This window comes from Pieris napi, chromosome 19 (assembly GCF_905475465.1).
Source record: "Pieris napi chromosome 19, ilPieNapi1.2, whole genome shotgun sequence".
NCBI lineage: Eukaryota > Metazoa > Arthropoda > Insecta > Lepidoptera > Pieridae > Pieris > Pieris napi.
Window position 1 is genome coordinate 1785433 of NC_062252.1, and position 14106 is coordinate 1799538.

General features: G+C 32.0%; 2 protein-coding genes across 11 annotated transcripts in view; both read left to right on the top strand.

The window, feature by feature from the left end:
* Positions 1 to 403: 403 nt before the first annotated feature.
* On the top strand, positions 404 to 5727 carry LOC125059385 (zinc finger protein OZF-like). Its single transcript, XM_047663791.1, has 8 exons — positions 404 to 604; positions 891 to 1401; positions 1641 to 1789; positions 2041 to 2165; positions 2680 to 2797; positions 3708 to 3823; positions 4788 to 4931; positions 5663 to 5727. Exons 1-8 carry the CDS (start codon positions 494 to 496, stop codon positions 5709 to 5711), a joined length of 1323 nt encoding a protein of 440 aa, XP_047519747.1. The 5' UTR covers positions 404 to 493; the 3' UTR covers positions 5712 to 5727.
* A 1659-nt stretch (positions 5728 to 7386) lies between these two features.
* Positions 7387 to 14106, top strand: part of LOC125059060 (zinc finger protein 879-like) — a 47644-nt gene continuing 40924 nt past the window's right edge. For 3 of the 10 annotated variants that reach the window (XR_007118605.1, XM_047663256.1, XM_047663259.1), the window contains exons 1-7: positions 7395 to 7614; positions 7895 to 8002; positions 8367 to 8571; positions 8827 to 8991; positions 9681 to 9887; positions 11402 to 11725; positions 13932 to 14087. Coding sequence is in view for 9 of the 10 variants with exons in the window: in XM_047663256.1 (XP_047519212.1) it covers positions 7507 to 7614; positions 7895 to 8002; positions 8367 to 8571; positions 8827 to 8991; positions 9681 to 9887; positions 11402 to 11725; positions 13932 to 14087 (1273 nt within the window). In the remaining variant the exon portion in view is untranslated. Of the gene's footprint in view, positions 7615 to 7894; positions 8003 to 8366; positions 8572 to 8826; positions 8992 to 9680; positions 9888 to 11401; positions 11726 to 13931; positions 14088 to 14106 lie in introns of all 10 variants that reach the window. The other 7 variants (XM_047663252.1, XM_047663255.1, XM_047663257.1 and 4 more) reach the window with 7 other exon arrangements.

Here is a 14106-nt window from a genome sequence, read left to right on the forward strand (position 1 = left end):
CCGACGCGAATGCCTTGATTTAAAAAAAAATCAACCATTTGTACCAGGCTAATTTTTGCACAGTTAATCATCACCCTATCACCATGCCATACTTTTCGGACGGTTCCAAATGGACGCCATACCGCCGAAAATCAACATTTTTTTGGCAAACGATTTGTACCAGCCTAAAATTTTATGGACAGATAGGTTATTGGCATGTGTAAACATTCGTTTTCATACAGAGGGCAATCGATTGGTTGAATTGAATTGTCGATCTATGACAGCTAAAATTGGATTGAGATTGCATAAATTAATTTTGGCCGTTAGAAATTTTTATCACTTAATAATTTCTATATTGTCAATGTCATTTTGAAATTTGACGCTTTTTTTGAAACTTGTAATACCTAACCGGCTGTCAGTTGTCACTCGCGAAATATAAATAAAGTCGAATGTTTACTTGTTGATTTTTTTACGTCTAGCGAAATAATTTTAATTTGATGCTTAATAATTGATAATGAATGAAATCTGCAGATTTTGTTTAAATAAAAAAAATAGCCAAAGTATGAGCGAATTAACAAAAAATTGTCGATTGGCCCAAATTTTATATAAATATTTTTTATTAGAGGTATGTTATTGTTTATCGTAATGTAAATATGTTTACAACTGCGTTACCCATTATCTTTTGGCATCTATCGATTTGGTTTACACATGAACATTGTTGGTTTAATTTCTACACCGTAGCTCGGCGTTTGACTAATGTTTACATCTGTCGTTTAACTTTACATGGATTCTAAGTCCGACCCTAATAATTAACCAACTTCTAAACAGACTTCTACTTTGTCAAATAATTTGAAGTCCAATTAATACATGAATTTTGATTTATGACCACTATCAAATTTAATTTTTTTTAGGTGTCGCTAAACAGTGATTTGCCGAAACAAGTATGCACTGATTGTACCATTAAGATAAACGACTTTGAATCATTTAGAGAAAAAATTATTGAGAATGAAAAGATTTTACTTTTGAAAGCAGCGAGATTTAAAAAACAGGAAAGTCATTTAAATGAAACCTGTGATATACCTATAAGTGATAATGAAAATTTGCCATCTGATAGTAATGAATATGAATGTGTAAATAAGAGTTTGGCAGAAGAAAACTCCAAGGATATTATCAAAGCAGAAAAAACAAATGATACCATAGTAAAAATAGAATCAAATGATAAAGTTAAAGATTTTGAACCAAATCTATGTTTAATGTGTTTTAAATCTTTTTCAACAAGAAATAAGCTCTTTAAACATTATTTAGAAAAGAAACCAGATATCAAATTGGAAATAGAAAGTGGAATTATTGATGCACAATTTAAAGGCAATCAAGAGCAAAGCTGTTCCGAACATACTGTGTCATTTGTATGTAAAATATGTGGTAAGATTTATTGCTTGATAAATATCAAACTTTCTTGTGTAACATGTGTGTGAATAAAAATTTATAATAAGAAAATCCCATGAGTCCCTTGACATATTCCCACATTCTCCATTTGTTTGTGAATATAGTAGTAATCCATATGATATTATTTAAAAAAATAGTGGATTGATGTAACATTTTTGAAGTTATTTACTAACTGGTATTTCAATTAGTAATATATTTTTATTTCAATGTTACAGGTAAATTGTTCAATGATGCATATGGCATTTTGAATCATGGCAAATCACATAGTACTGAAAAATTCATTTGCTCATTTAAATGTGGATACAGCAGTGGGTATAGTCATGTACTTAAAAATCATGAGAAAACACACACAAAAGAATATAAGGTTAGTTGTCTGTCTTCTCCTCACTAGGTATGACATCTATGGCATGGTTTGTAGTGGACATCTCAAAGTTTATGAGCTTGATTTTCAGTGTAACTAATTATTTAAGATAGGAATGCAGAAAGGCTTCTTAAGCTGCTAATAATTATGTAAAAATAATCCTGTGTATAAAATTCACAAATATTTAAAATGTGTTAGATTTACTAGATTAGATTATAATTAATTATAAGATATGAAAATATTTGTATCTTTAGTATACATGTGCGGACTGTGGAAAAGGCTTTCATGTAAAAACATGGTATGACCAACATCAAAATATACATAAGGGCATTAAGGATTATGTATGCAATGTCTGCGGAGCTAGCTTTCATATGGATCGGTAATATTGTTATTTTCATAATTCATTCATCATGTAGTGATAGCTTAGTGGCTTTACATCAATGGATTGTTTTTCTATAACACTTGTTCCTGAAAGGGAAAATCGATATTTCAAAAACGATAATAATATGTGATTTTTGTAAGGTGCAGTCTAAAAAAAAATAATCCATGTTCTATATCACTTTATTTTTTTATAATAATTCTCACAATAATATTCACAGACCAACTGCTTTCTTAAATTTTTAGTTTGTTTGATTCAGTAGAAGCCTATTTTTTTTATTTTCAACATATATTTTTTATTGTTGACTCGAAATTATAAAATGGCAATCAAGGTTTATGTACCAAAAATATTCAAAGATCTTTCTCATAGAGTTTTTAAAAATCGTCTTAATGTACTACTTATGGATAAAATGTATTTCCATGAAACATAATTAGTATTAATTTTATAACATAATAATATATTTTAATATGTAGTGATAATATAATAAATAAAAAAGTTACTTTATTTATTACAGATATTTAACATCTCACAAAATATCTCTTCATCCAGAAGTTTGTACAAAGAAGCGTTATGTATGTATGTTTTGTTCTGTGGAATTTGGATCAAAGGGAAAATTTAATTTACATTTACAGGTATGATATTTAAAATTATATTTGAAAATTAAAAATAAAATATTTTTAGCTATAAAGGTACTAGTTTTGTAATAACGAATTTTTACTTCCATACGTCCAAATTTAATATGTTTTTGTCATACAAGAGTCTTACAAAGTATTGACACTGAATGTTACCACAAAATTTAATAGTATTTTGGCTTGAATAAAAACAATATTTGTGTAAAACGAAGCAATAAAAAAAATCAAACTCTTTAATACAAAGCAATAAAGGCCCAATTCAGGTGCGGTTTTTTTTTTTTTTTAAATAGAGCGCATCGTGCAATCAGTCTTCTGACTATGAGCAGATGAGTTGTAGGATGGTTTGCGGGTGGAGATATTCCTCATTTGGAATATCTACCATAATAATATTAGCTCAGTCAATGCTGCTGAGCTCCAAGGTTCTTCGTCTTTTGAGTCGGTTTATATACTCCGGTAGGGTGAGTTGAACAGCTAGATGGTTAGGATGATATTCCAGCCTAGTCTTGTACTTCTGAGCGTATACTTTTATTTCCTCCTTGACTGAAGGTATCCCTAGGTGTTCATGTACTCCAGCGTTTCTTATGAACCAAGGCGAGTTGCTTATTTGTTTAAGGATGTAGTTTTGTGTTCTTTGAATTTTAGTTTTGTTAGAGTCACATGTAGCTCCCCACAATTGTATCCCGTAGGTCCACACGGGTTTTATAACAGAATTGTAGATAAGGAGTTTGTTGTCGATGGACAATTTCGAGTTTCAGGTGCGAAATTAAAAACATTAAATTAGTTCTAAGTCTCGCAACCCCCTATGGCGGTGACAACTGAGACTAGTTTTGCGTTTATTTGACTGCCTTGCCTCGAGACTCAAACCCACCATTGTTACGACAGTTAAAAAGATAATTTAATTTTTTTTAAGGATCACGGTATTAAAAATGAATTCCTGTGCGATCAATGTGGTAAAGTTATGAAAGATAAGAAGCGGTTGACTGCTCATAGACTTCAGCATTCTACAGAAAGACCATTTGTTTGTGGGTAAGAAAAACTTGTTTTACATTATAGGGATGCTCGATGATCATCTATGTTGAAAGCAAAAACATTGATGTTGCTATGCGAAAAAAATAGTAACATCGATGTTAACTCACGGCCTACCGCACGACCAATGCAACTTACGAAAAAATTTAAGTCTTCTATGAACGCATCCACAAATGAAGTTTTTTAAAATTCTGAACGCGTATTCATTCACTGCGCACCGGTCGTTCCCTTCGTTCGTTCTTCACAGTCTCGCTCGCTTTCTCTCACACTTCCTCACTACTCTTTATTAACAAAGAAATAGATTAAAAGGTTCTTTTATCAAAATTACTTTACATTCAGTCAGTTGATAAAAATATCGAAATATGTAATCATCTGTTCTGTTTCTTAATAAATTTCGAACCATTTCACTGAATTTTGTTTCTTTGTCAATTATTAATGCAATAATCATGTTCGGTTTTTGATAAATATCGACCATCGATGTTGGGTTTTCGATTATGACTTCGATGTCAATATCGATGTTTTTCTAATATCGATCATCCATATTACTACATACATATCATACTCAAATATTATCCTATTCCAAAAATGTCATCTGTCAAACTGATAACCGATTATTTTGAAATTGATTAATAAACGTCCCCAATGCAATACACATATTTGCGTCTTTATCAGTTAGTGAAATGTAATTGTTTCTTCTAATACTGTTGTTATACTAATAAAATTCGCGGCTTAACTCCTAATATGTATTTATTAAATACCCATTAGACCGATTTCCTTACGTCCCGATTCTTGTCTTTGAATCGTATTTGATTGTTAGCAAACATCGACTTAATTTTCATGTAATAGAGTTAAGTTTTCATTGGCAATTTATACATAATTATATTGAATATATTGCATTACAAACATATTGAATTTCCCTCTATAAAACTCACCAATAGCAGAATATAATGTCACATTGTTTCAGGAAATGCGATAAAACTTTTGCAAAGAAATATAATTGGAAAATTCACTTACGCAGTCATGGAAATGATTTAAATGATAAATTTGAATGCAACATTTGCATGAAGACATTTACGCAGCGAAGTGCTCTAAATAGACACAAAAGAAGGTACATTAAAATATTTATTTTAACGAAGAACTGTTATATTTTGAATTTCGACAGAATGTTAATTTGTTTCTAGGATTTATCAATTTCCAATCCCTACTATATTAGCCCTTTGCACTCAAGCGGCGCCAATACCGTATAATAGTATTCGTTTGAAACAGTCATATAATAAGGAAAATGTGTATGAGCCCTAAAATATGGAGAAGATTCAGTTTAGCTCCAGTTCGGACAAATTTGACTTTGCCGCTTTGAATTTTGAGGTTACATTGATTTACGGCAGACACAAAACGAATTAATCTAGGGGAGAAGACAGTAATGTAGTGAGAGGAATGACGGCTTAAAATAAGAATTATAGTGAGTGACTGTGAAGTTGATATCATCTCGAGTTGGCGGTTCGTCCAAGCGAAAAAAACCTGGAGTGCAAAGGGAATATATAAAAGCATTATTAGCGGAATAATGCTTACATTCTTTTAAACATTAAAAAATTTCGCAACGGAAAGTAACTGTCATGATTTACTTTTATTGCCAGACGAGAGAAATAATGTATAATACATCTATTTATAGATATGTAGTTTTATTTGTAATTCATTCTGTAAAGCCATATTATATTATAATTTTATATTTATGAAAGGTTTTATATATTACATAAATAAGATTTACGTCTATTGTCAAAAGTCTTTTCAAATGATGACTTTGCTTAACAATTTTAATGAACCAATCATTTGTTTTTTCAGCAAACATAACAAACAGCAGATACCAGAAGCACCCAAGACCGAAGACTGATTCTTAAATATAAAATCAAAAAGAGAACATTTTTTTATTAAATACCTGTGTCATCTCAAGTTTTTTATGAACTATTTCATGCAGGCAAAATAGTTTTTCCAAACATTTGTGTTAAACATTCATTCTGCATTTGGCTAAAAAAATAGTTTTTGAAGTGAAACTTCTTTATCGGGGTTGGAAAAAATTTTGTGTAAATTTTTTTCGTTACGCGTCACATTTTTCCGTTACGCGCCATCTTTTGAAGTGAAACTTCTTTATCGACGTATGGGAGAAATTTTGTAGCAGGTTACGCGCCATGTTGCTTTTTGAAGTCAAACTTCTTTATCGGCGTTGGAAAAAAATTTACACACATTTTTCGGTTACGCGCCATCTTTTTCTTGTCCCTACCACGGTTGATCCGAAGAGATTCGAAGCCATTAGTAACAAAAATATATAATAACGATAACAATGATAGTAATACTAATAATTCTATTACAATTAATGAAATTCTGTAATAATCTTAGTACTACATAGTAGTAACAGTAATAAGTTAAAATGAAATAATTGTATTTGTATTCATGTCTATGATAATAAAAGCCTTTTGTTAAACTTTATCTAATTTAACTTTATTTAACCAATTTCTGTAAAGTTGCATATAGTAGATCATTTTTCGAAAAATAACTAATAAGGTCATAAAGAAGTTTCACTTCTTACGTGTGTACACCTAGTACACGCACACATTTTTTGTATATGTATTTAACGAATAATGGATTTGGAACGACTCGTCGGAGTCGTTAATTAGCGTAGCCTACAATAAATTAATATTATTTAATTGATTTTTCTTTTATAAAAATGGTAATAAATATACATTTACTGCTAGTAATTCTCAGTGACCGTACTCTTATCGAGTTGGTTTGCGAGAACGGACGAGAAGAACAGGCAATGAGCTCTGTCACTAGTAAATCGCCAATCGTTTTTTTACTAAAGTAAGCACCTGCAACCATTACATCGTGCTCATGCCTAAGGCTGCTGCCTCGAATTTCGCGGGCAGCGGGGCGGCGGCGGCCGCGGCGCGGGAGCGGCAGGATATTATGCGTACAATCAAATGGACCGGTTCTCGAAAACAGCGGCGCGGCAGCGGCGCGGGCGCGGGTAACGAGCGGCGCAATCCAGTCAAGCGGTGACCGCCCGCGTTGCGCGTATGCATTGTAGTATAGTGCTGTACATATTTTTTGTGACGTATCAAAATGACCTCGGACGTGCAAGAGCAAATTATTTCAGAAATCTTTGAAAGGAGACCCATATGGAACTATATTTTTGCATATAACATATTTTTGCCCACAATAAATCGAGCGTTAGGAATAAATTTGAATCAAAAAGATGTTGTCGCCGTTTTTTAGACATTTCGTTCGCGAATAAAAACAAATATCTCGACTACACAACCACGAACACAACACTACACCGCTATAGTGCCGCGCGATCTGCCCGCTGGTTTCGAGAACAGGTATGCGTTGGCCGCCTCGCTCCCGCGCCGCAGCCGCTGCCGCCCCGCTGCCCGCGAAATTCGAGGCCGCAGCCTCATAAGCGCATATTAAAGCGGTTACCTTATTGAAATTAAATAATAAATAAGAAAATTAATTTCTGATCTGTAGAGCTGTCACTTAAATTTTATACTTGACATTTCTTGTCAGCTTATTGATTATTAAAATTTTAATGCTGAATTCTGAAGCGATTCAGTCTAAGATGCTAATAAATTTAAATGAATAAACACAAATTTTTATGAATTATGAAATACTAATTATTTTAAAATACTAATATGAATACGTTGAATTCGAAGTCGATTGGACGCTGCATAGGCTGTTTATGTGAAGAAAGTGTATCAACATTCAAATTAAAAAGTGAACCTTTGCGGGTCGCTTTTCAGGTAAAAATAAACTTATTATATGCCAAAAGGAGCTGGAATGCACACAAAGATTTTATTATGTTTCATTTGACCAGTGTAGTATTATTTGAAAACTAGAACTATGACACAGCAACATCTTAAAATGGCATATGCCTCACTTCTTACTCTTGCTGTTCATAATTACTATTATCTTTTTGCATTTTATTATCACAAGAAATTAGCCATGAAGATAGTTAACTCTAGTTATATAGCCATATACTTAACCTTTACCTTGTGACCCTATTCAATTAGATTTTTTCAGGAGGATTGTTTAAAACTTTGTTATATTTGTAAGAAATTGGCATGTAACGCCGATTTATTTGTGAGAACAGTTCAGACTAATCAATTAAGGCTGCAGAGTTTAATAAATGTGAGTTACTATTGAAATGTAATTACTTTTATTATTTTGTAATTTGTTTCACATACAATTTCCAGAAATTATTATTCATGTATTAATAACTTAATATATAACACCAACCAAGTACACAATTCATTTATTAATGTATGATATATATCATACTTCAAAAAAGTATGATATATATCATACATTAATAAATGAATATTAACATGTTAAAGTTACCATGATAGGCAATAAGGTGATAATGATAGGTCATCATGATATTTAATTTGTTTGAATCTTTACAGTTTTAATAATAGTGATTTCTTTGTTTTCTGTGTAGGTATGTAAAAAAATTGCATTAAATGTTTATCATTTTAATTTTTTTTACTTCTAGGGCCCTGATATCACAGACCTTAATATAGAATCTCACCCAATTCTTCAGTTACAAACTAAAATTATAGATCTACATAGTCATAAAATAAATGAACTCACACCAAGAATAGAACAAACCAGTAATATTAGAGTGAAGTTGGAGAAAAATGATGAAAGAGATGATGAAGTGTGTGATGATATCCAGGATGGATCTGATAATAATGCAGGTTTGTTTGAAACATACTATAAATTGTTGTGTATGACAATAGTGATAATATTTATTTGCCTGTCATGTCATTGATAAATAATTAAATAAACTTTTTCAATGTTCTCAGTCATCAGAACTACAATTTTGAACATGCTTAACCAATTAGTTAATTACCTTTTAATTGAAAACGACACTTCGAAAACACATAATACTACTTAAGATTAAATTTTTAATGATTTTTTTTAATTGAACCAGAAAATATATTTATTTTCAGAATTTGATTTGTCGTTAGTTAAACAGGAAGATGTTGAACTAAGTTTTTTAGATAAGGATGAAACAATTGACAAATGTACACTCCAATATTACAAGTTGGAGAAAAATGATGAAAGAGATGATGAATTGTGTGATGATATCCAGGATGGATTGGATAATAATGCAGGTTTGTTTAAAACATACTGTTTCAAATAATTAAAATCATGCAACTTTACTTCTATACATTGCATTTGCCTGTTATGCATACTACTATAAATTATTGCTGTGTTTAATTTTTTGCTTATAATTCGTTTTTACATATGTTGAATTTATGATGTGTCTGTCATGTTTCCTTATTGGTAAACTAGCAGACTCGGCCAAGCGTTACTGTGGCTAAGGTTTTTGTTATATTACATAGTAGTAAACTATTCAAGGGAAACGGTAGGAGAACGTATGTGAAAGGTAGATAGCTTATGTGAAATGTTGATACTTTTAACACAGCGCCATCTGTTAGAATTGTATCAAATAATAAACAAATATTTTTGCAATAAAATAATATTGCGACTATAATTTGAGATTTAAACTACCCTATCTTTTAAGTTGGATCAAACTACACACGGTGTGCAAATTTGATTGATATCGGTAGTTCAGGAGTCCATTGAGGACAAACATTGTGACACGAGATTTATATATATTAAGATAATTAAATAAACTGTCATTGTTCTCTGTCATCAGAACTACAATTTTGAACATACTTAACCAATTAGTTAATTAACTTTTATTTTATAATGACACTTTGAAAACACATAAAAAACTACTTAACATTAAAAAAATTATATTTTTTTTTAATTGCCCAACAAATATGTTTATTTTCAGAATGTGATTTGCTGTTAGTTAAACAGGAAGATGTTGAACAAAGTTTTTTAGATAAGGATGAAACAATTGAAAAATGTAAAAAAAAAGTGTTAAAAGGGAAAACGTCAACGGAACAAACCAGTAATATTGGAGTGAAGTTGGAGAAAAATGATGAAAGAGATGATGAAGTGTGTTATGAAATCCAGGATGGATCTGATAATAATGCAGGTTTGTTTAAAACATATTGTTTCAAATATGTAATTAAAATCATGCAGCTTAACTTCAATACATATATAGGGACTAATAAAGTTTCATATTCATGTTAAATCATCTTCAGTTATGCAAAATATTTGATTTACCTGTTACTAATAACACTCACTTTTTCAAAGTTTATATGTTTTTATGCTCCCCTACTGTTTTAAAGCCCCTTTTTATATTGTTGTTTTGTCTTTTGTGTATGTATATATATGTACTTATTGAAGTGAAACTTCTTTATCGGGGTTGGAAAAAATTTTAGTGTAACATTTTTTCGTTACGCGTCACATTTTTCCGTTACGCGCCATCTTTCGAAGTCAAACTTCTTTATCGGCGTTGGAAAAGGCGTCGAAGCCTATGTAATAAAAATATATAATAACTATAACAATGATAGTAATACTAATACAGTCAAAACCGTTAATAACGACAACGTTAACAACGACCTATCCGTTATTACAACCAGATTGTATGGTCCCGTCCGAATCCCTAATAAACTATTCAGTAAACAAACCGCTTATAACAACATCGGATACAGCGACATATCGCTTACAACGACGAAATTTTATCGATATTCATCGGCTATAACGACCAACCGCTTCTTGTCTCAGCAAAACAAAAAAATACTAACGATTTTAAATCTTATTTATAAGCATTGAATGAATATTTAGGTATATTATTACCTACGCACTTTCTCCTACCTCATCCGAACCTCTTCCCGGCCATTTGACCTTGCATACTTTACACATGTTTAGTAATTAGTTTGCTAATTGACTGCGTAAGTAACAGTTTGATTTAAAAGTGTTGGTGTTGTTTAGAGTGTGCAATTGTGCATTTATGTGTTATCATGTCGCAAAAAAAGAAAAAAGTTTTTTCTATTGAAGAAAAATCTCATGTCATATGGATAAAATTCAAAAAATATTTGAGACTGGGCTAAAACAAACGTACCAAAATGACTGATTACTATATATATTATACCATATTATAACCCATACCTACCTATTCTAGATAGATAACTATGATAATATAACTATGTACATACAAATGTACTGTACTTGTGTATATAACATTTCTTATAACGACTATCGGATATAACGTCAGCAACTATACGGTCCTTTCAATGTCGTTATAAACGGTTTTGACTGTAATTCTATTACAATTAATGAAATTCTGTAATAATCTTAGTACTACATAGTAGTACAGTAATAAGTTAAAATAAAATAATTGTATTTGTATTCATGTCTATGATAATAAAAGCCTTTTGTTAATCTTTATCTAATTTAACTTTATTTAACCAATTTCTGTAAAGTTGCATATAGTAGATCATTTTTCGAAAAATAAGGTCATATAGAAGTTTCACTTCTTACGTGTGTACACTGTACACCTAGTACACGCACACATTTTTTTTTCAAGTTTTCAAGTTATTTAAGCTTAACCTTTGTCATATATATATATATATATTTTGAAATTTATAAATTAATTTTTTTTAGTATCAACGATTGAAATATCGCCAAATCCTGAGGAATCTTCAAATGTAGTTACTGTTCAAGTTGATGTCCATCATCGGCATTGGTCACAACTTAGTGCATCAGTTGCTACCACAAACCATGTCTGTGTGAATGAAACTCAAGCAACGAATGATGTTTCTTCAATCCACCCTGGTTATCCAAAAACAGCTGCAGAGCGAATGCGAGAGTATAGAGCTCGGAAAAAAAAAGAAACTCTAACGGTAAATCATCAAAAACAAAGAAGATCAGCCGCACAGCGTGCCAAAGAGTACAGAATCCGAAAAAAAATGAAGATCCATTCAGGAGGTAAGAGTTTTTCAGTTATTTACGATCAATATTATAAATAATAATTTATTTAGTAAATTAATTAATCAATTTTTGACGTGATAACGTCTTTAAAATCGTTTTAGTCGGGTGACATGTTCAGAAACTTGTGTCACACCAAAACCTCACGAGCGCGATCGCTTAGTCGGGTGACATGTTCAGAAACTTGTGTCACACCAAAACCTCACGAGCACGATCGCAGGTATAACGAGAGAGAGACGGACCGATCTCCCGTCTCTCTCACTCTAGCGGCATACAAACGAATGGAGATTTGTATGAATGTATGTATGAAGAAAAATGTATATCATAGTCGAATAAGTAAACTTGTCATTTTACACCCGAAATTTATCATCAAAAGTGTGAATAAAACGATAGATGTAATTTAAAATTTGAAAAAAATTGTTATCTTCATTAATTCCTGTGATAACGTCTTTAAAATCGTTTTAGTCGGGTGACATGTTCAGAAACTTGTGTCACACCAAAACCTCACGAGCGCGATCGCAGGTATAACGAGAGAGAGACGGACCGATCTCCCGTCTCATCTCACTCTAGCGGCATACAAACGAATGGAGATTTTCTCGTGCGGTTAAGTTTTCGTTGAATGTTTAACAGTGAAACAAAATGTGAAGTGCAAGTGAAGTGTTACAACAATTGCAACAAAAAAAGGTGAATAAAATAAAATAGCCTACTTACTAACAATTAACATTCTTGAATAAACTTGTAAAAGTAATGAAAGATGGAAATGACGTGATAACGTCTTTAAAATCGTTTTAGTCGGGTGACATGTTCAGAAACTTGTGTCACACCAAAACCTCACGAGCGCGATCGCTTAGTCGGGTGACATGTTTAGAAACTTGTGTCACACCAAAACCTCACGAGCGCGATCGCAGGTATAACGGCACTCTAGCGGCATACAAACGAATGGATATTTGTATGAATGTATGTATGAAGAAAAATGTATATCATAGTCGAATAAGTAAACTTGTCATTTTACACCCGAAATTTATCATCAAAAGTGTGAATAAAACGATAGATGTAATTTAAAATTTGAAAAAATCTGTTTTTCAAACAGAGGTTTTGGTGTGACACAAGTTTCTGAACATGTCACCCGACTAAAACGATTTTAAAGACGTTATCACGTCAATTGGTTATTTGTAAAGTAGGTTTACGATCGAGATGTTTACGTGATAACGTCTTATTGGTGATATAAGTTTTTGGGAAGTAAGGAATTAATGAAGATAACAATTTTTTCAAATTTTAAATTACATCTATCGTTTTATTCACACTTTTGATGATAAATTTCGAGTGTAAAATGACAAGTTTACTTATTCGACTATGATATACATTTTTCTTCATACATACATTCATACAAACATACTTTTATACATTTATACAAACATATATGCCAGCCTCCGATCGTGAGGATTCCGCGTGACAAGTTTCACGGAATGACTGGCAGCGCTCGAGATGAGACGGGAGATCGGTCCGTCTCTCCCTCGTTATACCTGCGATCGCGCTCGTGAGGTTTTGGTGTGACACAAGTTTCTGAACATGTCACCCGACTAAAACGATTTATAGACGTTATCACGTCAAAAATGAATTGTGGTAGTGTTAAATAAAAACATAGTTGTACTCATACCCTAAATAATTATAATACGGAAAAAATAGATAAAGGAGCGCGTCGCGTCGTGTGAATGATTAGAATATCGAATTAAAATCTCCCACCTGTCAAAACAATGCATTCTAACCTACGACTCGAGCGACCAATCACAATGCAAGAAACCATTCTCATGTGTCAAGTTGGTTAAGGCGCGTAATACAAATGCAAACATTTAAAATTAGTATTGATTTCAATTCAAATTTTATTTCTAATTGATTGAATATCATTTATTGATAATTTAAACGGAATTAGAATTATTTAAACAAATTTTAATCCTAACTAATATTATAAATGCGAAAGTGAGTTTGTTTGTTTGTTTGTTACGCCTTCACGCTTTAGCTACTGTACGGATCACCATGAAATTTTGCATACACGTTGTCTGGGGTGTAGAAAAGGACATAGGGTACTTTTTATCCCGGGAAATATTACTATTCCCGAGGGAAGGAATAAACGTTACGCGGGCGGAGCCGCGGGCGAAAGCTAGTTGATAATATTTCTTTAGAAAATTAAGTTCAATTCGTTTAACAGAAATCACCACGTTCAATACGATGGATCCCCAAGCGCACGTTGTTTCAACGTCTAGTACACCGATGTTGACTGAGGATGTTTTGCCCTCAACGTCTGCAATACCTCCCACTGTGCAACACTCAGCCAATCCCGCCGAATCTAATACCTTGCGAAACCGTGAGTACAGGAAATGTGT